Genomic DNA, 25913 nt, shown 5'->3' on the forward strand with positions numbered 1-25913 from the left:
GCTGTCCCAGGGGGGATGGAGAGGACCAGGCCCACCACTGGCTCACAGGGTATCTCAGGAAAGTAAAATGTGTTTTTTCTGGGTCTCTCCTTTCTGCTTGAGTTTGTCTCCCTGGGGAATAAGTATTTTCTTAAGTAATGTGTAGTTAAGACAGTAGAATTTGTGTGTTCGTTAAGAAGTTGAGGTGGGGAACTTGTTGTTGCAGACTTGTGTGAGTGTATATTTGTACTCTCTTCTAATTGTTTCTTTCTTTCTGTGAAAAATATATGTAGATTTAGTATAAATGCGGTTTGAAGTGTCTTTTTCTTTCCCCTCTCTTTTCCTCCCTTTCCCTGGTGTTAGGAAGGGAGGCTTTTCTCTCTGCGCTTGGGGGGGTTGGCAGTTGCTTATCTCAAACCAAGACAAATCGTTATCCTTATTTTTTGTTTATTTATGTGTTTACAGGGACATAGCAACGTAATATTTTCTAAAGCATATAATTTCTCAGAAGATGCACTATATATTTCGCTGCCTCAAATGACAAATTTTGGGTACAGATATGTACATACCAAAAAAATCATAGAGTTGTAGTAAATAAATTGGCTTTGAAATCATTTGTGCATCCCTAAATCCCAAATGAAAAAAATTACTACTGAACATATATTCCTTTGTTTGCATTCTGTCCATCTGGACTGCCTTTCTGTAGGAGCCTGTCAAATAAACACAATCATGAAAATATTGGCTTTTATAAAATCAAGTAAATACTGCGTAAATAGAATCTTTTCTATCTGAAAGCAATATTTTTTCACAATTAGCTATGTGCAATTTGAGTAAGTGACCACAGTACTAAAACACTAGTCTCTAAACACCCATTGTTCTAATGCTGTTAAAGGCTACAAACTTTGTATTTCTACTGTTTTCACTACTGCATGAGAAGCAGATCACATGCTAGTTATGGGCACCAACCAGAATGTACATTGGAAATACATGCTTTTAAATGTGGGTGTTTTTTTTGAAAAATATCAATAAAAGTGACATTATTGTATAACTACCTTACCTCAGAAACATTTTTTCTCAATGTTAAGAAAAGTATTCCCAGATAACACAGAATCACCTTTAATTGTTTTACAGAATTACCAGTATTTCCTTAGCACGAACAAATCGCACAATAAAATGACATTTCCAATTAAATTAAAGGATTTCTTGAAAAAAGAAAAAGTAATGTTACAAATTGCAATCAAACAAAAGCTGAAAAAAACTAAAATGCTCAAAATAATAAGTAAGGTAAGAAGGCAGTGGTGGCCAAGCTCTGTGAAACACACTCTGGAAGAAGTCATAGTTTGCTCTTGATATTAACCAAAGGTACAGTTTTATAACTTATGAAATCTAATTTGCCTCTCCTTCACAGTAAGATATCACTCTTCAAACTATTTATGCACATTTCAACTGCTATTTTAAGTAAGCTCTTTGATAATTACATTTTAAAGTTCACTGTTTTCCACAACAAAAACCCCCTATTTAAATATTTGAGAGGGTTAAAAACAAATTATGCCCCTACTGTTTCCACTTCATTAGTACTCCTGAATCTTTCCCACTGTCAGGTTTATCCTTGGAAAATCCTTTTTACTTACACGCTTCTTTATCATATGTTTTTCTCTACTAGCACCTACGATGGCATCAAACAACAACAATGGGTCACACAAAATTATAGCTCCTTTATATTATTTCTTTCACTTTGATAGGATTCACAAATGACAGCATTGTGAATGAAAGCTGTCCTGCCAAACAATGTTGGAAGTTTAAAGTGAATATTGTCTGTTACTACTGAGCCATAAGCAAAAAAAAATAACTTTAGAAAAGCCCAAAGTTATGATTTTGTACACAAGACTATTTAAAATACATAAGGCAAGTCTAAGCAGTGGAAATACAAAAGTACAGAAAAGAATCAAAGAAAACATCAAGTAAGACAAGCAGAAATTTCTTACTGGTTCTTTCAGGCCTTTGAACAATCCTAGTCTTCTTATTCTGAATTCCACTTTCATGAAGTGCCTTAAACCAGTCTCTCAATCTGTTTGCAACTTCCCTGAATTCCAGGTCACTGCACACTAAAAAACAAAATGTAGAGCTGTTTAATGTTATTCTTCAAGGTGCTAAATAGAACTTTACAAACAATGCTGGAAAAAAAAAAAGGAGGGCGAACCCTCCCCCCCAAAAAAACCAAACCACACAAAATAATACCAACATATATGTTTCACAGATTTCTTAATTAATAAAATTCAATTGCATTTCTTAGGTATGCCTTCAAAACCCAATTAAGGTTCTCAGAAATAAATTACTGTATAAAAGTATTATGAAATTATATATACACAGAAATTAAAAAATTCCTTTGCAAACTACCACAAACAGTTCTAGCACAGATATTTTCACATCTTACATTAGATAGGGTGGCATGTCAGAGACACCCATGACAGTCTTTTGGCATTTCATTTCCGTGTTCATTAAGATAATACTAATGAAAGCCCTACCAGAACAGGTTGGAGATATAATTTATGCAGATAATTCAGGAACACCCAGTTTGTTTTCCCCTGTGCTGAAGCACCAAAAGAGGAAATAGGTTGACAACAAAAGTGCTCAAAGAGTGTGCTGGAAGCTTATTTGATTGAATCAACTGTCATAAGCCAAATACAGGAGCACTTAACTGCAAACTCGTAATTGTACAGCTGCTTGGTAATGGAAGATATCCCTCCCAGACCCCCATTTTCTCCTGTGCTTGAGAAAAGCTAGAAGATGAGCAATAATAGTATCTGGAAGATGACAAGAGCAGAAAACACACTGAATATATCCCTCCCAAGGTAACAAAATACCTTCCACTGTCATTGTCAACAACCATCACTTCCAGTAACTAAGGTACAATCTGAAGAGTTCACACCTAAGCTGGCAAAGCTTCACAGTGACACTCTTGAAAATACATTTCCAGTTCAGCTTACTTTTCCTTTATTATGCAACAATCCAATATATTTGGTGCCACAGCCTTCAGCACTTCATTGAATTGTACAACACTGTGAAACACCTATTTGTATTTTAGAGTAAGATTGAAATGTCATTATGTCAACAACTATCAATGTCTGTACAACTGCAAGCATCTAAGCATTTGATTATTTAGTCTTTGCTGAAGTCTCTTTTGACACCTTGATTCTATCAATGAAAGACTCAGGTGCAATCTATACATACATTTGCATATATTGTGAACTGCAAGTTTTCTAAAAGTTGTATTTGTGCTTTTCTCTCATGTAATGGAAAAATTTCTTTTCTGGTAAGCTGAAAGGAAACTTGTGGGATTTTTATGTTTGCCACAATTACACCTTCCTTTACCAAACCTTGCAATCAGATAACAGGACAGCTATTAACTTGGGACACCCTACTCCTCTGTAATTTCCCCTCTCTGTGCTGGGCCAGGCTCCTGGCAGGGACCTGCAGACCCATGGAGAGAGAAGCCCATGCCGGAACAGGTTTCCTGGACTTGTGACCCTGTGGGTACCCATGCTGCAGCAGCCTGTGCCTGAAGGACTGCACCCCATGGAAGAGTGACCCACTGTGCAACAGTTTGTGGAGAGCTTTGTGCAGATCTACTGCCTGTGGAAAGGACTCATGTTGGAGAAGTTTGTGGAGGGCTCTATCCTGTTGATGGAACCCCATGCTGGAGCAGGGGAAAGTGGCAGAAACAACCTGTGATGTATTGACCATAAAACTCCACTCCCCTGGATAACACGCAGCCACTGTAAGAAGTAGGTGAGGGGCAGGATGTAACAGCTTTCTGTTCCTATTCCCAGCCCTGTCTCAGGTACACACAAATTACTATTTCACAAAAGTAGCTGTCACTGGCACTACTACTGGTCTGCTACCTTATCCCTTGCATGGGAGCAGCAGAGACTTCTCCATAGAAACTGTGGGATAGGCTATGTGAGCTAGGATCCTCTTTTCTTCTTTCACCCCTATCTTGAACTGACCTGATACAGTAGGTGACTGATCAGAGCACAATGGTGTGACACTGTGCATCAGCCTAGGGTAAGGTTATTTACCTGATAAAATATCTTACAGCTTCAGTGAACCAGACAGCACATAAAAGGTACCTTTAAAAGGTAGGAAGCATCTAACTTTCATACAAAGTTCAGTTAATTTAACAGTACTACCTTGTTTAAGAAGCAGCATTGACCACAAGAAACCCAATTCCTTTTTGTTCATAGGTTTTTAGTTAGTAAATTAATTTATGAAAAGAATACCTACTTAGAGGATAGTCAGCAATTACTTCGTTGTACCCAAGTCCCTAAAGGACAGGCAATTTTTTCGTAACAAGAGGTATTTCTGCCTACACAAATATGAGCATAGACTAAATACTCACACATTTAGTCCACCAAAAAAAAAGAATTCCATATATACAGAAGGAATATTAAAAAGTGCACTGATTTTTGCCACATATATCACTGCCCATTAACATATATGGTTATAATTTCTGGAAAAAAAAATTTTTTTTGATAACTCTAAGATATGGTAATGCTGAAATACTAACTTCCTTTTATTATCAGCTTTATGAGCACTTTTATACCAAATTAGTACACAAATTCCATATTACTACTTAACATCATAATAATGACAAGAATAGTAAAAAAAAAATAATGATGATGATATTACTATAGAATTTTCTCTTCCTTTTTGTTTTGTAATAAAGTTGTGCTTCTATACCATGGTTAAAATGACTAAGGCAATCCATGTACATTCTGAGTAAACTGAGGGCCTCAGACTAGAAAAAGAATCTCATTTAAAGTTCCATCTATCAAATCAGCCATGCATACACAGAAAAACTGAAGTCTTACGAGTTATTAAAAAGTTTTAAAATTCTTTCTAACATCTTCAATATCTATATCAATTTCTTTCTTCTAAAAGCATTTATCATGCTTCAGATTTTTGCTCCTGTTTTCACATGTAAATAGGAAAGAAGCAAAATAGCCCTTAAAATAGTAAAATAATTTAATTTCCTCTCACATAGAAAGTTATCAGTAAGTTTTGTTCAACTTTTCAAGAACATTTAGAACATGTAACAGATGCAAAAGACTGCTGTCTAAAAAGCAGCTTTCAGAAAGCTGTAAGAAGCAAAGAATAGCATACAGACACTATCACAGTTACAAACTCAACTGTTTTTCAGAAAAGCTGAGCTGCAGAACATAACTGTAAGTAACACTTACGTAAAGTCTTTAAGACATGAAAAATGTCAGGTATATTTACTGATTATGTATACATTTGGCTTTGTTTTAATCCCATCTCAGTATAGTACCTGCCTCCGCACTCCACCTTAACTTACACGGATTTATGTGACTAAGCCTCATATTCCATACCTGAGATGATCAACCTAACAATCCATTCACTAGGATGCTATCTGCTGTTGAAACACGCTTGCTCAGGGTTATGCTGTATGATGAAAAATTATATGAATTAATGGGCTGATACATTCTAGAATATGTTTAGGGACTTTTCAGCCCAGTGATGTGCTTGTAAAGATACATGGTGCTGAAATTATAGTACGAATTGGTCTGCATTGATTTAACATAGGTCAAGATGAGGTAATTCAGATCTATCCAGACTATTATTTCACCTGGTAGACTGGGAGATGAATCTTTAATGGTGAAACTCAGACAGTGAAGGTTGTAGAGGGTTAGACAGTAATCAAAAAAATACATATTAAATCACATGAATGAACTCAGGAATCTGCCGAGAAGTACTTTTGCTTTTGTATAATGCCAATGCAAGGCAATCCTTCTATTGCAATCAATTCTAGTAGCCACTAAGAGAATTAGTACAAGGTAGTATTAAAGTCAGAAGCTCAAAGGTTACTGGAGTCTCCTGTCATTTCAATCAATCAGACTGTTTTCTAAAACCAGTATCTATGGCTATGCAAAAATTGAAGGCATCTGAAAACTTGCAGGTACTTAATCAAGAAATGTCTTTATGATAAATATTATTTAAATGTTAGGTGGAACCAACTGATCAATCTGTTTTCACATACAGTAAATGTTATGATTTGTGTTGGCATTTGAATATAATTTACTGATTGAGAGTAAACTATTTGAAAATTCTTTCATCAGTCTGTGTTTTTTTAGTGCCTTTCAACTCAAGCTAATTAATGAAGTAAAAATAGTGTTACTGAAAGCAGAAAGACATGCAGAACATGTTTTAGGATTACCATAATGGATTGAAGTCCCTAACATATTTAAAACCAGTCTTAGCTTCCTGAAATAACAGAAAGTAAGTTATTTTAAGAGTATTTACTTTTTATGTAAACAGAGAGACATATATAAAATTATCTGTAGATTAATAAGTGTTGAATGGACACTGATATAAGCACACTGTTGTACTGAGGAGTAGATTTTGCTAAGTGAAGAGTCAAAAAAGTGATTTAGAAAAAGAAGCAAAACACACCTGACACTATGTAGCATCACTTACAACACTACATGAGATGGCAAGGTTGTAGACAGAACCTGTGCCTCTGTTTACTGAGCAGAAATACTGTCAGCTACTTTTTCAGCAGCAGATCTCAGTTCAATATTCCATTCTAAGAGTAGGTGGTCTGAAAATTGGGAAGGAAGCTATAAAAACCTGAAGAAATTATTAGCTTAAAGCAGTAACAGTGTAAAACTGAGCCATTGATCTGTCTTTTTTTGTGACCTGCTGCCAGAATATTCATGAAGTTTTCATATAACCTAACCTGACACTTCCATTCCTGAATCCACTAATGGCCAGTTTGCCTGAAAACCATGATTTACTGATGATATGACCAGTGGGATTAAGTTATAAGAGAAAGATAAAGGCTTTGTTTCAGCATGAGACATGAAGCACCCTGCCCTGCCAGAAGGCACACTTCCAAGACACACCGTGGTGCTCCACTACTGCGTCATGTGGTTGTGCTTGTCACACAACTCTATCCTGTATTTCAAGATACATAGCCCCTACAACCAGAACTGCAGACCATGCCCAGCACATATAATCACATTCAATCAGGCAGAACTACACATATAAATTCATATATAATAAAATAACCAAGAAGTAAAAATAAAGAGAGTATATGGACAACTTGAAGAACACATCAACTACCTTTTACAGTGAACTAGAAATTACACCATGTGAGCTGGGTAACTTAGCAATCAGTGTGTGCTAAAGCAAGACTTCTTACCATTCAAACTTTTCCTATGTATTGGAATCACGGCATATGACCACAGAATCACAGAACAGCTCATGCTAAGAGGGAACTCTAGATGTTGCTCAGTTCTACTCTCTGCTAAAAGCAGGTCTAATTACATTCAGGTTGCTCAGGGCAGTGTCCACTCATTCATGCTCTGTGACCATCATGCAATTCACATGAAGGTTCTCCATTGTATGAATGGCTACCTCTCTTAGAAAGGAACAATATACTACTATCACCTATCTTGTAACTCTATAATATTCTCCCTGAAAAGGATAAGAGCATTTCCTCATGCTACAACTTGAGGATTGCAAACATCTATCCAGGATTTTACAGACATCTAGAAAGCTGGTTACAGCATCAATTCTGAATCAACTGTGAGCAGGATTATTTAGAGCAGTCCACAGCTTATGCTTATGTAGTCATAGAATCATAGAATCATAGAATCGATTGGGTTGGAAAAGACCTCCAAGATCATCGAGTCCAACCCTTGGTCCAACTCCAGTCCATTTACTAGATCATGGCACTCAGTGCCACATCCAATCTGCATTTAAAAATCTCTAGGGATGGTGAATCCACCACCTCTCTGGCCAGCCCATTCCAATGCCTTATTACTCTCTCTGGAAAGAATTTTTTTCTGATATCCAACTTAAATTTCCCCTGGCAGAGCTTAAGCCCGTGTCCTCTTGTCCTATTGCTGAGTGCCTGGGAGAAGAGACCAACCCCCACCTAGCTAGAACTTTCCTTCAGGTAGTTATAGACAGTGATGAGGTCACCTCTGAGCCTCCTCTTCTCAGGCTAAACAACCGCAGCTCCCTCAGCCTCTCCCCATAGGGCTTGTGCTCCAGTCCCTTCACCAACCTTGTTGCTCTTCTCTGGACCTGCTCCAGACCTCAATATCCTTTCTGAACTGAGAGGCCCAGAACTGAACACAGTACTCAAGGTGTGGCCTCACCAATGCAGAGTACAGGGGAAGGATCACTGGTCCAGCTAGCCATGCTATTTTTGATACAGGCCAGGATCCCATTGGCCTTCTTGGCCACCTGGGCACACTGTTGGCTCATGTTGAGCTTCAACACCCTTTCAGTGTATTACCTACCATTCATGTACTATTGTATGGCTGCACAATAAATACTAAACATCTGAGATGCACTGATTAACTGCAAGTCCAGCACCTGCATTTAAATGTACATCTGAAAATACAGTAACCTTAATACTGCCACATTAGGATTCAGTGCTGCCTTTAAAGACAGTATCTACTGTAACAAACTTGAACATTACAACAAGCATACCTACTCAGCATCAGTACCTTGGGAGGCTCCCAGTCTGCCTAGGTTTATGAATTTAGCCCTGGGGAACTGATTGCTTGAACTGAAAATTGATGGCTACAGAAAAAGGTATAGTACCCATTTGGCTAACTCTAAATGTCTCAAAATTGTATATAAGTGACTTTACAGTTCCTGCAATATAGGGCACCATTTCTAGCCCTGCATCATCCATTACAAATGGGAAGAGCACCATATAGCAAAAAGAAACACAGTAGCAAATGCCCCAAAATTCAGAGGAATCACAAAAATCCCTTCAAATCTGTAGCTAAGGATGGGACAGTCATTTCAGTCATCTTTTTACTGTCCCATACGTACAGTTAGAACAGGTTGGTTTGGGTTGTTTGTTTGTTTGGTTAGTTGGCTTTTTTAAAAAAAATAAAGCTGCAAACTGAATATTTTCATATGTATCTTTCTGTTTTTATAAGTTTATTAGCAATCTGTTACCCCTAGGGACAGTGTTTTTTGGAAGGCACCTTAAAATTAATAAATAAAAGCATTCTGATTTCCTTACTATTTAACTAAACATAATGAATTTTCTACTTCACTTAGTCTACGTTATGAAAGAATAATTACAAATGATGCAGATATCATATCAGGGAACTGCAGCTGCTTATTCTTAGTGCCTCAAATTAATGTTCCATACAGACATTCTGCTCATGATTAATGTTTCATAAAATTCAAAATTATTTCAATTAAATTACATTTTCATAAAATAAATCTGATCTTTTTGTGTCCGCACAGTTTTTAAGACATCACATTTAAATATAATGATGATCTCTGAGTGAGAGAAAAATAGTAGCAACTCCAACATACAGAATTTATGTGCCAAGAAACTACCTTCAACTTAAAATATTTGAAATTAAAAAAAACAACTTTGCAATTAAATAAAACAATACTAATTCTTTAGTCTGTCAGAAGTCTCACATACATATTGTGGAATTTACTAAGTTATTTTCCGGATGATAATCAAAACATATATCTGGCTTTCTTTGCTAACTGCTGCTAAACTTTAGTGCTGGTTACCATTTCTCATCATGCTCTGTTATTCTGAACTATTAATTTCTGGGGAGGAAAATAATGCTATTAATCTGTAAATTGCAGAGTTACGAAGATAGCAAAAAAAAAAAAAAAAAGAGACAGCAAAGGCACTCCACTGTAATAATCTATAATTCCAGATTTTTACATTTTCAAGTATTTCTAGATGTTTAATTGAATCCAGTATTTCACACAATAGAAGACACAAAAAGTATCAAATAGGGACAGATCAACAATCTTCTTAGTGATGCAAGCTTTCCAGATAACCATATCCCAAAAGTGTTGTAGTTTTCCAAATTCAGTTTTAAGGATTCCTGAGAGCACTACATGGCTGTGTTACACAGTCTGGACATTTTCTTCCCTTCAAGGTCATGACTGAGAGAGTCCCGCAAAGATTTCTTGCATTTGACATACAACCCTTTGAATCATAGTAGACAACGATAAAAAGATCACTGAACAATGCTCTTTAAAAAGAAAATTTAAAAATATGGATGTATTATTTCCTTATTTTTAAATAGGTATTTCCTGAAATGTTCTGTGCTGATAAAGACTTTAAAGTCTACCATATCAGGTAGCTGTGCACGGAATCTGGAAGGGACTGAAAGACTTTTCTTTCTGTTGTGAGAGAAAATTATCACTGTGCCTCAATATGACTGTCCACTGGTTTGCACCTTTTCTCTGGCAGGGAAGGACAGCAGAATGGAAAATTGTGCTGAACAATCACTGATTAATACAAATTAACTACACTCAGTTCTGCAAATGTCTGGCATAAAGGAATTTTGCATCATATTGGATCCCAATTAAGTCCAACAGATCCAAGGCTGCACTGCAGCAATTTACCTCCTTTTGTATTTAGATTGAGATCTGATGCTTTAAGGCACTTTGTACTTACCCTAACCATTTGCTTCTGTGCTCTTCATGAATGATTAATTGCTAACATTGGTCTTAATCACTTCATTGTTCATTAAAGAGCACAGTTGCCTGTAGACCTTTCAGTGAGAACCAAGAGGGCAAAATCATGGCAATTTAGCTAATTATTAGCGTTTACCCTGAAGTGAGGCCAATAAGCTCTTTCTCCACTACTTAAGAAACTTATGACAGTTAATGCATTATACAACAATGTAACAGCAAGACCCAATTCCCCTGGCACAGGAATCACATGCAGTGGGATGCAAACTCTACCACACTGTACCACCATCACCGCAATGAAATCAGAACATTAGTTAAGTAAATGCAATCTACAGCGGTGTCTCCACAAAAATGCACTAATCAAAACTAGAAGGAAAAATGCAGAAAGTAATGAGTTTAAAAATGTATGATTAGGGCAGAAATATTCAAAATGTTTACAAATGCATACATGAAATATGTTAGCAAAGTGCAATTATGTTTTGCTAGTCTATGCACTGAACACTAAATGGATTGTTCATGAATGTCTTATGTAGATCAGGAAATTTTTATGAGTTGTATATGAATATTCATAGAGATAGGAATTTATTTAGCAATAGTAATTTTTACTGTGGTTCTTTCTTATACATATTTTAAATCCAAAAATCCTGTATTACCAACAGCGATCCTACTGAATTACAATTACTATTTATGGAGAGGTAGAGGTTACTCTTTCAAAGTGCTGTTTTATAAATAAGCAATAAGGATACAAGAAGCATGCAGTGGTGAGGCATGTGAATGTGTGAAAATGTTGGAGGGTACAGTGTCCAATAGAATACCATTTATTTGCATAAAGGACTATAAATCTGTTTGCAGGAAGAAGTCCATGAAGAAAACTGTTCCCAAAAGTACAGCTGAAATGGGAACACCTACTTTACCTCAGTAGAGCATCTGGCAGCAAAATAACAGTGTGGATAACCAAGGACAAAGTCAAGGAGTAAAGAAATGAGATACATTATTTGAAGTGGGACTATAACCTTATGTCCCTACTATATTCCTTCACTCCCAAATTTGCAGCCCAGAAATGGGAGACTGTGTCACATTTAGTATAAAAATATACTAGTCATGACAGGTTTCAGGAAATGCTTCTTTTCCAGTGTCAGTCTTTCCGCATGAGCCTGCCATCTACCTGCATGCAGTCTCTGCATGGCTACTCTGCGAGTACAAAAGTTCTTGAAAGGAACTGCTTACAGCAGGGCACAAATCAGCAGCATCTATGCACACAACAGAAAAATGCTCCCCTAAAATCCTTATCATATTGAAATCAGTAATAAATTTTTGCTGGCTTCAGTAAAGCCAGAATTTCATCCCACTTTGGTGCTGTCCAGACCAGCTACTTGAAGAGGAAGGGAATGCTGACACTGATCAACAGAGTGATGGTTGTTTAAACAATTTTGTCGACATTTTTCACAATGAAAAATTACATTTTGTCAGTTTTACAGTCTATTCAAGAAAAATATAACCTTTTTGTTTACAGAAATATTACATTATTTTTTAAAAAAAATCTATTCAAGAGAATGGATTGCATTTTAGACAAAATCTATGTAATTAAAATGTACATTGTTTTTCCATATTGTGATTAAGAACCTGTCAAGACGAAAGGAGTATGGGCAATTAGAGATGCCAGGCAGTAATCTATTCAGTTATAATTTTACTTGTTAATCATAAGCCAAGAAAGGTATTTGAACTAACTGGATGTGCTGATTATCAGCACATTTGCCTACAGCTGAAAAGAACTGCCAAATGTCATCAACTGTGAACCTCTTCACCACTGCAACTGAGACTTCAAAATTACTTGCCCTAATAATGGCATCACTGTTCTGGACTGCTTGCAAAATTTGTGAAAGTGTTTAAACTGTCAGTGACATCAGCAAGAGTCTAAAAATAATGCATTAGTAGGTGAGACTTAAAAGTGAAAACAAAACTAGTATTTTAATTCTTTTAAGAAATAATCGTACACCCATTCATAATAGTTTTAAAGACACTCCAGTGAGAGGAGTAAGAAATATTCATAATGTGAAATTATGTCTACTTTTCTACACAGATTCTTCTGTTCTCTATCAAAAGACTTTCAACATAATTTTTCTAGTTACTATTAATTTTGTTATTGAAATTCTATTTCATACTTGTTTCTCTTCTTTTATGGGCCGTGCTCTTAGATGTATTTTGTATGTTTGAAAACACATCATTAACTACACAGAAGCATGCAGAAATACATCACAGTGATATCTGAATTTCAGTGGTCACACAAAAGTAGGGAAGTTTTTCATTCCTTCAGCAATAGTCACCATTAACAGCAACATGGCACTACAGAATCCTGCAAGTCTATTATATTCTACAGGGTCACCTGCATCCCTGGGCTATTCAGGTAGTTTTTTAAGGTACAGGCCCTGACAGTCACACGTGAGACTGCTGCAATCAAAACCCCATGTTTTGCTATCACTACCCTGAGCTCAGAATGACATTGCTTTCCTGAAAGGACGGCTCACTGCCTTGCTTTCAAGATGTTGACATTGCTTCTAAATGACTTGCAGGCAACAGCAGATTCCTGTTTAGCAGGTGAAGCTGAGGCACAGCAAATGTGTGCAGAGATTACTGGATTCAAAAGCAGGTACCACCACCAAAAAAACTAACTTGCAGAGTAGCGAGTTCAAGAGTTTCCCCATGGCTCTTATTTCATAAAACAAACAGAAATTCTGGTTCTGTTTGGTGTCAGTTCTATCCCTGTTTCAGGAAGACCAGTTTTCCCTTCCATAAATATGAAAAGCTAATTTGCTATCACACAAATCCCACCTTTCCTCCAGGTTTCACAGTCGTAATTTGAAGGCTATAGTGTGCCTATTCCTTGAATACCTGAAGGCACTTGGCATTTTATACAAGTTGCTGCTGTCTGCATATATTAATTAATGGACATCATCAGCACATGTTTCTACTTTAAAAGCCAAGACTGCTATAATTTCTTAATATGCAATCGCCTTATAGAAAAAAACAGTGGCTTAGTCTCATTTAATATGGAATTCTTGTTTTAGAAACAAGTTTCTAGGGCTGCTCATGGATTCATAAGAGCTGGTAACTAGGATGAAGAATAAATATAACATAATCCTACAGCACACTGTACACAATACAGGGTAATCTTGTTAAAACTTGAGGTCAATCCTATGGTTTTATTGTTTTAACTAGGACTGGATGTACTAGGTAATTTTAAAAGATCATTAAATATAGAGAACAATTTTATTTTGGGGTGGACATTCTTCAACATCTTTGTCAGTGAAATGGACAGTGGGATGGAGTGTGCCCTCAGCAAGTTTGCTGACACCACGAAGCTCTGTAGTTCAGTTGACAGGCTGGAGGGAAAGGATGCCAGTCCAGAGGAACCTTGACATGCCTGATAGGTGAGCCAGTGCACACCTCATGAAGTTCAACAAAGCGAAATGCAAGGTCCTACAGCTGGGTCGTGGTCATCCCAGATACACCTACAGGTTGGGTGGAGAAGTGCTTGAGAGAATCCCTGTGGAGAAGGGTTGGGGGTGACGGCTGATGAAAAGCTCAACACAAACTGACAGTGGGTACTCACAGCCCAGAGAGACATTTGAATGCTGAGCTGCATTAAAAGGAGCATGGCCAGCAGGTCAAAGGAGGTGATTCTTCTCCTTAACTCTGCCCTTGTGAGACCCAACATGGAGTACTTTGTTCGGTTCTGGTGTTCTCTGCATAAGAAAGACATGGAACTGTTGGAACAAGTCCAGAGGAGGGCCACAGAGATGGTAAGAGAAAGCACCTCCTCTACAAAGACAGGCTGAGAAAGTTGGGGCTGTTCAGCCTGGAGAAGAGAAGGTTGCATGGAGAGCTCATAGCCACCTTTCAGTATTGGAAAAGGGGCCACAGAGAAGCCAGACAGGGATCCCTCATCAGGAACTGCAGTGATAGGACAAGGAGTAAACATGGTCCATTGAACTCAAAACCACGGCTGCTACCATGAAGACATTGCTGTATAAAATATCTGATGTAAACAAACAGCTTACCAAAACAAAATTAGTACTGAATGTCTAGTCACTTCTTTAAGTCCAAAAATGTCTGACAGTGAGGTAAGTATCTTAGAATGAATTAATAAACAAGGAATCAGAAACCCTGACATTTTCAAAAGATGTTGATATCAATCACCTGTGAAGATGATGTAGGCAACAGCTCCTCTGATTATTCAATCACTCAACTGTGATGATAATTAGACAAAACTTCCTGAGGATATAGGCAGTGATAGGGTTCCAAAGAGGACCAATTTACCTAAACTCTCGAAAATTTCTCTGCAGGTAGTCAACTAGGTTCATCAGGTAACTAGATTTTATTTGTTTCTCATTTACTACACACACACACACGCACACAAAAACAAACACAAGAAGAAAAAAACACACCACAAAACCCCCCAAAACTAACAAAAAACCCTCCAAAAAGAAAAAACAGGTCACCTATTCAGCAGAAGATAGAAACATATAGTCCAATCTAGACATAAAAGAAATAGTGAGCTCGTCTCCTCTCTTCCACTTAGACAAGGCAGCCAAGCACCTGCCCAGTGGGAAGAAAACTGCACAAAACTCCCAAGCCTAAGGCATAATAAAGAATCATCCTCTTCTTAATATTCACATTTTCTTTTTTTACCTTTCATCACTTTCTAAGCTATTTCCTTCTTTACTCCATCACATTTTGAAGTGTCAAGAGCTAATGAGCCACACATTATTTATATTTTCTTGTACAACACATAATCCAGGTGTCCAATTTAATCACTTTGGTCTTGAAAAGATTTTTGTGAAAAGAGGTGTTTGTCACTCAGCACATGTTTCTGTAACAGAAAATCCTTCATCATTATCATACTGTTAACTGAGTGATTTTTTTCCTGGACCAAAATAATATGTATTCTTTTTTTTTGAAAAATACTAATATGCAAAATATTTTTACAGAAAGGTAAGATGCTAAACATTTTACTCTAAATTAATTAATTGACATTTAGGCTTACTACAAAGAAAACAAATACAGTTATGTGTAATTTTTGAGTCCACATACAACCTTTTTCTCTTACAGGATTTAAAGACGAAAGGAAATAATCTTAAGGAAAATGCCTCTTTTTTGCACACCCTGGTATTTCATAGGTTAAGCAAATTCAAAGTTTAAAAAATTTAAATAATGCATTCTAACACTGAGACACTGATAGCAAAAAATAGGACATCTATGAAGATCATAACAGGCAGATACACTTTGTTTTCACAGTTATTGGTGGGCTTTGACTGCAAAAGGAATTTTTCATTGTTCAGAATAACACTGATGAGCACTTATAATGCTTGATAAGGATTTTATATCCACTTTTTATTTTATATAACACAATGATCCATGCCCATGTGATACAATGAAACAAACTGCTCAACAATATAGAATAAGAGTTCCCATATTTCAATTTTTCAGAATGCTGTTCTTTATTTACTCTAAAACTCTGGAAATAAAAAGGACTTTCAGACTGTATCAGAACAAGAGCAGAAGGTCTGACCATACCATTTCATGTTCGGCAATCCCAGAAGGGTAAACAAGTCTTAAGTTGCAAGCCTCTGAGATACACCAGGCTCACTGTATATGCAGTGCAGGTGATCTGCACACATGAACTGGCTATCTGCCTAGTGCTTTAAATGCAGGCCAACACCATCAGTCTCTTGGCAAATGACTTCTTAATGGATATATGCATTTCTATTCCCCGTATGGAAATCCTAAACAGCAAAAGAGAGAGCCTTGCAGTCGGAAAAAAATCTTGCTTAGAGGTATAGCAACATAAAAAAGGAATAGTAGATTGTGCAATTATTCAGTGACCTCTGCGGGAATGAAATTCAGTATAATTTTATGCTTGTGCTGTGTATAGTCAACTTGCTTCTACATATAAATACATATAGCTAGGAATTTAAAAATTGCTTTCAAGATTCCTCATGTCCTTTGTCCAAATGTCAAGAATAAATCATTACCCTATTAAAAAGCTTATGTCAGATTAAATTGAATGTTACATCACTGTGCCTGAAGTAGATAGAAAGCAAAGGCTGTTTTGCAAACTTTATGATCTGCAAGACTTATGTTCTGGAAAATATGTTTGCTTTCTAGACTACTACTACCGACTGTACTTTTCTGTCTATCTTGTACGTGACTATGTTACCCTTTAAAGCAAATCACAGCACTCAAATTTCAGAGTAGTTTCATTGTTTTAGGTGCTTCATACATACAGGATGCTTCATATATATATATATAGATAGATATATAATATGAAGCATTATAGACTTTTGCCTTGCGTGTGTATGCAAGCAAATAGTATTTTTGAAGACATTTTTCTTAAATAGGAACTCTGACATACGCTAACAGTAAATTGCATGGAGTTTTCTAGGAAAGTCATGGATTTACATCACCACTTTAAAATTACACTGAATTTTTTGTGTTAAATATATTTTGGATTAAAAATCTCACTTTCATGATGCATTTCATGCTATATGCTAAGCTACACATTCCTTAATTTCTTCCTCAAAAACATGCATCTCTTTATATTTTGGCTAAACCCCCCTCCCATTCATTTGCATACAGAAGCATAGTGAACTAAGTTTTAGTATTTGTTAAATATAGATATATATGCTATAATTCCCAGACCACTTTTTGAAGGTTTTGCTCTTTCACAGGTCTTCACAGCTAACCAAAATTCTCTAGTTGTCACTAATATGACAAAATCAGTCAAAAGGTTCTATTATGATAGTGAGATAACTGTGGTTAACTAATTATAATGTGCACTTTTTGTTTTATGTTTTGCAAATCATCAAAATTTCTTATGATGAAATGTTGAAAGCATTTGGACTATTTTCACTGGAGAAGAAAAGGCAAGGCCATCTTATCAATGTATATAAACACCTGGAGGAAAGACATGAAAACAGAACCAGGCTCTTTTCAGTGGTTCCCAGTGACACATCAAGAAGCAGCAGCCACAAAGTGAAACACAAGTTGTCCAGAGAAGTTATTATACAGGCTCTGTCCTCTGAGATATTCAAAAGTTGTCTGGACATGGTTCTGAACAACCTATTCTAGGTGGTCTGCTTGGGCAGATGTGTTGGACAAGTTGATCTCGAGGTCACTTCCAATCTCAACCATTCTACAAGTCTGTGGTTCTGTAATATTGGTATGTAGCCTAGTGAAATTTTGATAGCAAAAGTATTTTACTGATAATTTCAAACATCTCAAAGATGAACTCACTTGATGGTATAGTTTAAGTCTTCATTTACTGGATCTTCCTTCGGATTTTCTGTGTTAGTTGCACATGTTATTTTGAGGAAAAAAGGTATTCCTCTCTCCTTGCTCCCTTTACACTAAGTGAAGTTTTCCAACTCCCCACTCCATGCCCCCAGGCTTATTTCTATACTTGTTTCTGGTTTAGAAAAGAGAAATATAGCAAATCAGAAGTCTGATGCCTTGGTCATATCAAAGTCTGTTGTTAAAAGACATAACTGCTTTCAAATCTCTCCCAACACATTGAAGAAATATGGAAATAGCTTAAAAAAAAAAATAAAAAGGAAAAATGTTTATGACACTGGGTATCACTTCTTACAAATCTTATGTGAAAGACTGAAGTAACTTAACATATCAACAAACTAAAAGAGAAATTAAGCAACTTACAATAAATGAGTAACTTTATGCTTATCACACTCTCTAACTCTCAAACCCTAATACCTTAGACTTAATCCCTTGCCTAGAGAAGTGTTTCATAGTATGTGCAAAAAATAGTACAAAGTAACCTACCGAAAGAAAAAAGAAAACAAAGTAGTAATATACAGTTCTTCAAAGTAAGAAAATTAGGATGTTGTCTGGTAAGGGGATATACTTCAGCTGGAAAGTTGGATTACTGTATTTACTCATTATTGAGTGCTAAAGGCCTGCCAATGCTGAGAACCTCTTTCAACAAGCTAAAGAAATCAATTCCATAGCATCACTCACTCGTGTCAATGAACTTCTAAGAACCCCCATGCTGTATATTAAGAACATCAAGACAGTCAGTTAAACAGGTTAAATTGACCACTGCATATTACATGACAAGATTCACGCTGCCCAAAAACTCTACAGAGGTGCTTGCTGTAACATGTCCAGGCTGCTAATCCTCACAGTCAGTGAGAACTCTTGCTAACAACTAATTGACTATCTGCATGAACCATGGGCATGGTAAATCGATGCTTGTATTACAAAATCTACCTTTAACCATACAAAATGAAATTTTAAAGATGTTAAGAAATAAACACATGAACACAATAATCTAGAGAATAACTGAATTATCTTCAGCTTTCTTTTTCTAAGTAGCAAACTGTCACAGATGCTCACCTCTGATAATTGCCTGCATCCTTTAGCCTTGACACACTTTATACTGTTGGCTATTTTCAGCCTTTGACTCAGAAAAAAAATACTTTTAAACTATCAATAGTCTTTAGAGCTGGTGGACAATGCTTCCTACATTTTTCCAACCTGTAGTAATTTTCTTTAAAGTTGCTTTCCTAATGTTATGTATCCTATTTTCTACAAAATCTAGTTATGATCTGATGATCAATTAAACTGGCAGAAACATCCCAACTGACTTGGATATACCTGCACAAACTATTTTTTTTCTCTTTGATAGATTCAAACAGGGTGAAACACAAAATAGAAAGAGTATTTGTAATTTATTTGTTTGCTTTTTCTGAGCTGCAGCAGTACTCTGTTTTGCTTTGTTAAAACTATAGTTCTTTTTTTATTTCTCTTCCAAAGCTAAACCTTTATAAAGAATGTAACTAAATAATGCCAGCATATTAGTGGCCTCTGTCTGAGAGGTATCTTTTAGTCTTCCTAAACTGTGTATACAGAAATACTACACAGAATGATCAACTTCAAATATTGACCTTAAAGAAAAGCTAGACCCAAAAAACCAGATTTCTATGAAACACAGTAAACTATGCTATAAATATGCTTAAAGCTTTCATCTACTTCTAAACTCAAAAAAGAAGACAGCTCTGCAGAAAAGACCAAACAGAACGAAACCATCTTAAGTTACTTAGTTTCCTCCCAATATGGCTTTACGAATCACTTTTTATATGTTTCATGCTCCACTGCTATTCCCAGGAATTATAAGAAAGCTTTATTTAAAGAGGATAAATAGTGCAAATAGTTTTGACAATATATAATATTAAAGATCTATCAATCCAAGATTTCTCATGACTTGCCTTTTACTCTTAGAAGAGATTTGTTTGTTTTTATTTCCTACAAAAACTTGTTTCCGTACTAGCAAATCACAATGCAAACCTGTTTTTCAAAGCCATTTAATTTTAGGGGGTGTTATGTTTTAAAGCTGAATGCTTTTCATTTAGCATTCAGACTATTATTAAGGTGCCACCATGCTAATGAGCCAAGGCTTACAATTTGACACAAGTGAACAACTGCTGATGCCTGCATGCGAGGTGGCTGTAGCACTTGATCTTGCAGTATCAGCAGGAACAACAGTTAAAACAGATGCCAAAGCTAATTTCATGGATCATGGTGCCTTCAGGGCTGAAGTTGAGTTTTCCATTTTCCATGAAGACTTTAATGTTTTATTTAGAGGATTTCTGACATCTCAAGTAGTCTGCATCTGGGCTATAGAATTAAGATATCAAGAAAAAATAAAATTAATATTGTACTTTGTGATGCAGATAAAAAGCAACACAGTTGGGTAATTATGACAATTTAAGGCACACAGGAGTTATTTAATAACTTTATTATTATGTTTCCATAATGCTGATTCATCAAGAATATAAAAAAAAATTATTTTTCTTTTCTAATATAAAATCTGCTTTCTAGCAGAGAAAACATTCAAGATATAAAATGTATGACCTGAAACAGATTTAGATCCTGTTGATATGACTGCATATTTGTTTAAATTTTCTAACCAAGACCTGAGCAAAGCTATAGGTACCTACATGAAGACTCAAAGCTAGCAAGACTTGGAAAATGACAAATCTGCATAGAAAGTAAGGATGGGGGTTGTTTTTAAGCAAGAGGAAGATGTATTTTCAGGTATACTGTAAAATCTCTTTTTAGCATTGTATTATCATTTTGAACTTTTAGAAATTATCACAGCTTGAAATAAGTAGGATAATCAGATGATGTGAACATGGCCTAGGTGTCATCATACATTCAACACACAGACAGACATTTCCAGAGCATCAGTAAATAAAAACTAGCCCCATTAAATTGTTCCAGTTGTGCCCTCAACATTACACCAACCAAGAGAACAATAGTTCTCAATTGTTAAAGACTTCTCAAATATTTATGCAAAAAAAGTAAAACCGAAACAGTATTGTTCTTCTGGCTATGCTCAGGAAAGGCGAGTCTTTTTTAGAGAAAACTTGTACTTTTAAGTGTTAAGAACTGACTATAGTTTAATTATTGAGAGAAAGAGGACATTGCATAACAAAGAAAGGCCATACTGATACCAAGCACATTTTTTTCCTTGCATAAGAAGTTACTGGAATATTTGCTTAAAGTTGGCTCAAGTAGAAATTAGTTAACAAGACAGAGCTCACCTTCAAACAAGAAATGAGATCCAACATGCACATTAAAAAAAAATTTACAAAGGCCCACCATATCACCAGGATATTGACTCTTTAATTAGCACATTTTATGTCTCAAAATTTCAGTGTAGCAACTATAGAAACATGAGCAATAGCTGCCTAAACCAGAATTTTTAATCCCTGCCTTTCAAAGGACTTTGATATTTTAAACAAAATATCAAAATTCTAGCAGCTATTAGAACATCCACTTGAGAAAAATGATACTTGCAATTATTTAACAGGGAGCACAGAAAGCACAGTTGAAGTAAATAATAAATTAAAATCCTACAGATTTGATTACTGTTATTGAGAACTAAGTGCAAAAAGGATATCAATGTTCTTTAAGTAACCCTGGTTTTACACTCCACTTGAAGAGAACTCAGTGAATTCTCACTAATCCAACACTCCTTCAGGACACTATTAAGCCACCACCAGTCCACTCCTGAGCTTTTGAAGGATCTCAAGTAGCTTCACTGTCTAATAAGTTCTAACTAATTACAGGGAAAAAATAAGTCAAAATTAGGTTACACAATTAGCATCCCATGTTTTATCTTTCAAAAATAAGAAGGAGGGAGGAATAAACCAATTTCAAATAATTACCTGATTAAAAAAAAAAAAGGGATTTTCTGGCAGTTATGTCCCTTTGATGGGTAGTGAAGGACTTTTAAATCTTACTGCATATTGATGGTATAAAAACAGTATCAGTAAAAAAACATTCCCATCACATCAGTAACTGAGACAAACATAGCAGCTCCTCTTATCTTCATACTGCATGAAGAGAAAGACAATGCTGATCCAGATAGTCAGCACATGATCTGCATCTCTTTGGTTACTTATTTCAATACAACTATTGTGACACCCTTCTAAAGTCTGTAATGTATCATAAGATTGGCATGGCCCTTTAATTTATGTGATTAAGGCAATGATAACTATTATAATTGAATGCAACATGACTTTAATGGTCTGGACTACACTTAAACTTCCAGCTTTATAATCCATGAAAACTGGTTGGCAGAGAGCATAAGAAAAAATGAATATATCCTAAAAAAGCATACTCTCATGAATATATAAAATAGTTTGTTAATAGGGTTTGTTATGCTACAGATATAATTTGGATGTTTTGGGAACTCAAGGACTGACTTGTTCATTAACTGTTTAAAGACCTAAACTAAAATTAATTATTACAAAACACAAAAAGAAACATCATTAATTATCTTCTTTCATCATAATGGCTTGTCTAATTTTCGTAAAATTTCAGCAGCACACAAAAAACCACAGGCTGATACACTGAAGATAACATTTCGCCTCTAAAGACATATTCACTACGTGAGTTCATTGGGGTTTACCCCCTTCTAAAACACAAAGGGAAAGGAAATAGAGAAATCAACGAAACTAATCACAATTTTCATAATAAATAATTGTCAGGCAACCTCCTATAGAGAAATCTTGTTGTCTGTGAAAAGTATATGAAGAGTATATACTAAAAGTATTTACTACTTTGTAGTAGTAAGAAAACTACTCTGAATGACTCATTACTCATCTTTTATATGTTGCATCTTTCCCTAAAAAGAACCAGAGAGTCTAAATGTGGACCTGATTGTCTGAACAGCCCCACAGGAATCAAGGATTACAAAACAGGCAATGCTTCTAAGTGTCCCTTCCATGTGTGTAAACTCACTCTTACATACCGATTTGTAATGACTCAGGTAGTTTTACTTGAGATGAAGTTTGAGAAGTTCACCCTGAAACTGCTTCCTCTACATAGGATGGACAAGGCCACTGAGGAACCCCTGCTGTGCCCATCTCCTCAAATATGCACACCTGTTTTCTGAGTCACAACTAAGACAGGACATCCATATCCTTGGTTTTCTGTGTTAAAAGTACTCACACAGTGAACAGAGATGTGACACATTATTTTAGAAATCAAAAACTATTACACAAATACTTTAACACATGGCCAGATCTGACAGTTAGCAGTGGTTTGCTGGTAACAGAGAAAATGTGAGAAGCAACTTCTTGAAGTGCAGCCCAACACAGTAGGCTAGAACCAACTCCCACAGCCTTGAAACCTCAGGAATTTTCCATTTAAAAGTATATTTGTGGATGCAATATACATACCTGGATTTGACAAAGCTGTGTAGATTTGAGCATCCAAGGCTACCAAAAGAAGCCATAAAAAGTGGAAGGATTTGGAAATAACAACGCAACCCAAATGAAGAGCACAGATGAGGTGGTTCTAGAGAGGACTGCTGCTGCAAAGGCCCTTACTGTGAACAAAGAGCTGTTTCCAGTAATAGGTATGTAATATTGCCCTTTTCACTTTAGTGTTATAGCTCTTTGCAATATTGACAACAAGCACTCAGCTAACAATCCTTTCAAAGGATTACACTTAATCCTGACAACAATAAAATGTTCTTTTTCAAAGCATACTTGAATATGTTCTGCAGTGTTATGGGGATTACTTTTCATAAGCACAGCATATACACTAACCTTTTTTGTATAAACTACATTATTATGAAATGGACACTCTCCTATTAATCCTTCACCTCTTCCTTCTAACAGTCAAGTTCAATGGAATTTTAACTTGTTCTGCAGTTATGAATTCCTTGCAGAGAATTACAAAAATATAAAACATTGTTCAAGCACATTCTACCCTTTTTCTTTTTTTTTTACACTACCAGCTGCTCTCTGATTTGAATTAACAGCATACTTTTTACTAGAATGTCTGTCTCCTTGTTCTACTTGCATTTGTGATATCACTTCTTTTCAGCAAGACACGTATTTCTATACCTTGTTCCAAAATATTTTAATCCCTGTAAGAACTGAAAGCAAAAGGAAATTTTTTTTTAGTCAAAATATCGTCTACCAATAGACTAAACAATTCTAGTTATCGGTTTTGAACTATAAAGGTGTTTAAAACAAAAGGAACACACACCATTCCATGCATGAGAAGTCTGAAATCACAGGAGAAACATGTATCTGAAACCAAACCGACAAACAGAGCCACTTCTACAGCCTAACAACACGTTACAGAGCTACAGCTCCATCTCCCCAGTCCTTCAAACACAGCCACAGGCCCTTCATCACCTCCATATCACAAATGGACATCTGGCAAGTGGCCTATACCTCTCCTTTTCAAGTTTTCCCAGGGTTCCAGAGGAAAGAAGCCTGGTAACTGGGTGGGCGATGGCTAAGCTCAGACGAGATGACAAGGGAAACAGGGACTGTGGGAATATAGGTCAGACCACTCTCATTCCAAACACAATCTCTGTCATTCTACACCACATTAGATTGCTACTAATCACACTACATTAGATTACTACTAATTACGATGGAGTAGTCCCTTTTTAGAATGTCTTAGCATGGAATTTGATTAATGAGAGAAGATTTTGCTGACAATTCTACTTGGCTCAGCATCACTCAAGCTAAAAAGAGACTCAGTTTAAAAATCTAAACAAGATTCATGCAGAAAATTTATCTTAACATTGAAGGAAAAACCAATAAAATTAACTCCATTGTGTTTCTGTTATTACACAAGCATAGTAATGAATCTTAAATAAATGCCGTAAAAATGCACTAATATTTTTCTCCTAGCAAATTCCCTTTCTATCATAGACATAAAAATAATTTACAGACATAAACAAATTGTTGCTAAGATTATTAGCCTATCTCAGAAATAACCTAACACTTATAAAATATATAGTGAAGTACTAAAATATGATATAACAATAGTACTTATTAAAGATCAACTAAAAAGTGGTCTATTACCTTAAATACAACAGAGGAAAAAAAAAGACATTCTTATTGAATTAGGCTGACCAAATTTCAAAGCATAAAAATCTACAATGCATCAATTTTCACTTTATCTTCAAATAGCTTCAATTAGTAAAAATGTATACCTACACCTCACCATTACTGTAAATGCATATAATGAATTAAAAAAAGGTGAAACCTAGTATTTTTAGATTGCGTGCCTGGGCAAAGATAAGTCTAAGATGAATAGCTTTAAGATTCACAAGTGAAAACTATGTAGTCTAGTATAAAAAGCAATAAAAGTAAAATGGACATTTACGGCTAAGTCAATACCCTATGAAGAACTACAATGGATATACAGTAATACATTTTAGTTTTGTAACATCTTGAAAATCATAAAAGGTTTCAGAAACATTAATAAAGTAGTGTTTGGAAACATCAGCAGAGTAAGAAAGCTTACCTATGGATAATGTCTTTTCTTCTAACAAGGAAATTGAGTCACAATGTTAGAGTCTATTTACATTTAAATCAATAACAAGATTCATGATGGTGCCAGTAGTAAAGGCAAGAGCAGAAATACTAGCCCAGATTCGATTTTTGTTGTCAGCCCACAATAATATCAATCTCAAACATTATGTGCCAATAGAGATGAGACAAATTTTTGGATTTGAATGCTTCCACTGATACCACTGAGAGTTTTGCTCTTGTATTTCAGGCTTCACCTAAAGACTATTTAGAGAAAAATCAGCCAAATTTTCTAACAAAAACTAAACAACTAAAAAAGCACAAAGATTTTCTTTTGATTGTACATTCTATAGAACTGCAGCAGCAATTGCATAATTAAATATTGTATTGAATATGAATGTATGGCTAAGAACAGTAGACTTGATATCTGACAACTACCTAATACCAATTTAACCCACATATATAAGATGCTGCTACTGCCTATACTCCCAGACTACTGAGACCACCTCCTTCCAGTTACTGTGCAAATTCTTAAGAGAAAGTTAACTGAGAGCAGGTTCCCCATGA

The 25913-nt window shown here is 35.7% G+C and overlaps 1 protein-coding gene across 5 annotated transcripts in view; it reads right to left on the reverse strand.

Annotated features, from left to right (window-relative positions):
• SPOCK3 (SPARC (osteonectin), cwcv and kazal like domains proteoglycan 3) overlaps positions 1-25913 on the reverse strand; it is a 180315-nt gene that overhangs the window by 16996 nt on the left and 137406 nt on the right. For all 5 annotated transcript variants that reach the window (XM_071555166.1, XM_071555164.1, XM_071555168.1 and 2 more), the window contains one exon: positions 1965-2084. In XM_071555166.1, the coding sequence (XP_071411267.1) occupies positions 1965-2084 (120 nt within the window). The remainder of the gene's footprint in view (positions 1-1964; positions 2085-25913) is intronic.

Source organism: Pithys albifrons, chromosome 5 (genome assembly GCF_047495875.1).
Source record: "Pithys albifrons albifrons isolate INPA30051 chromosome 5, PitAlb_v1, whole genome shotgun sequence".
NCBI lineage: Eukaryota > Metazoa > Chordata > Aves > Passeriformes > Thamnophilidae > Pithys > Pithys albifrons.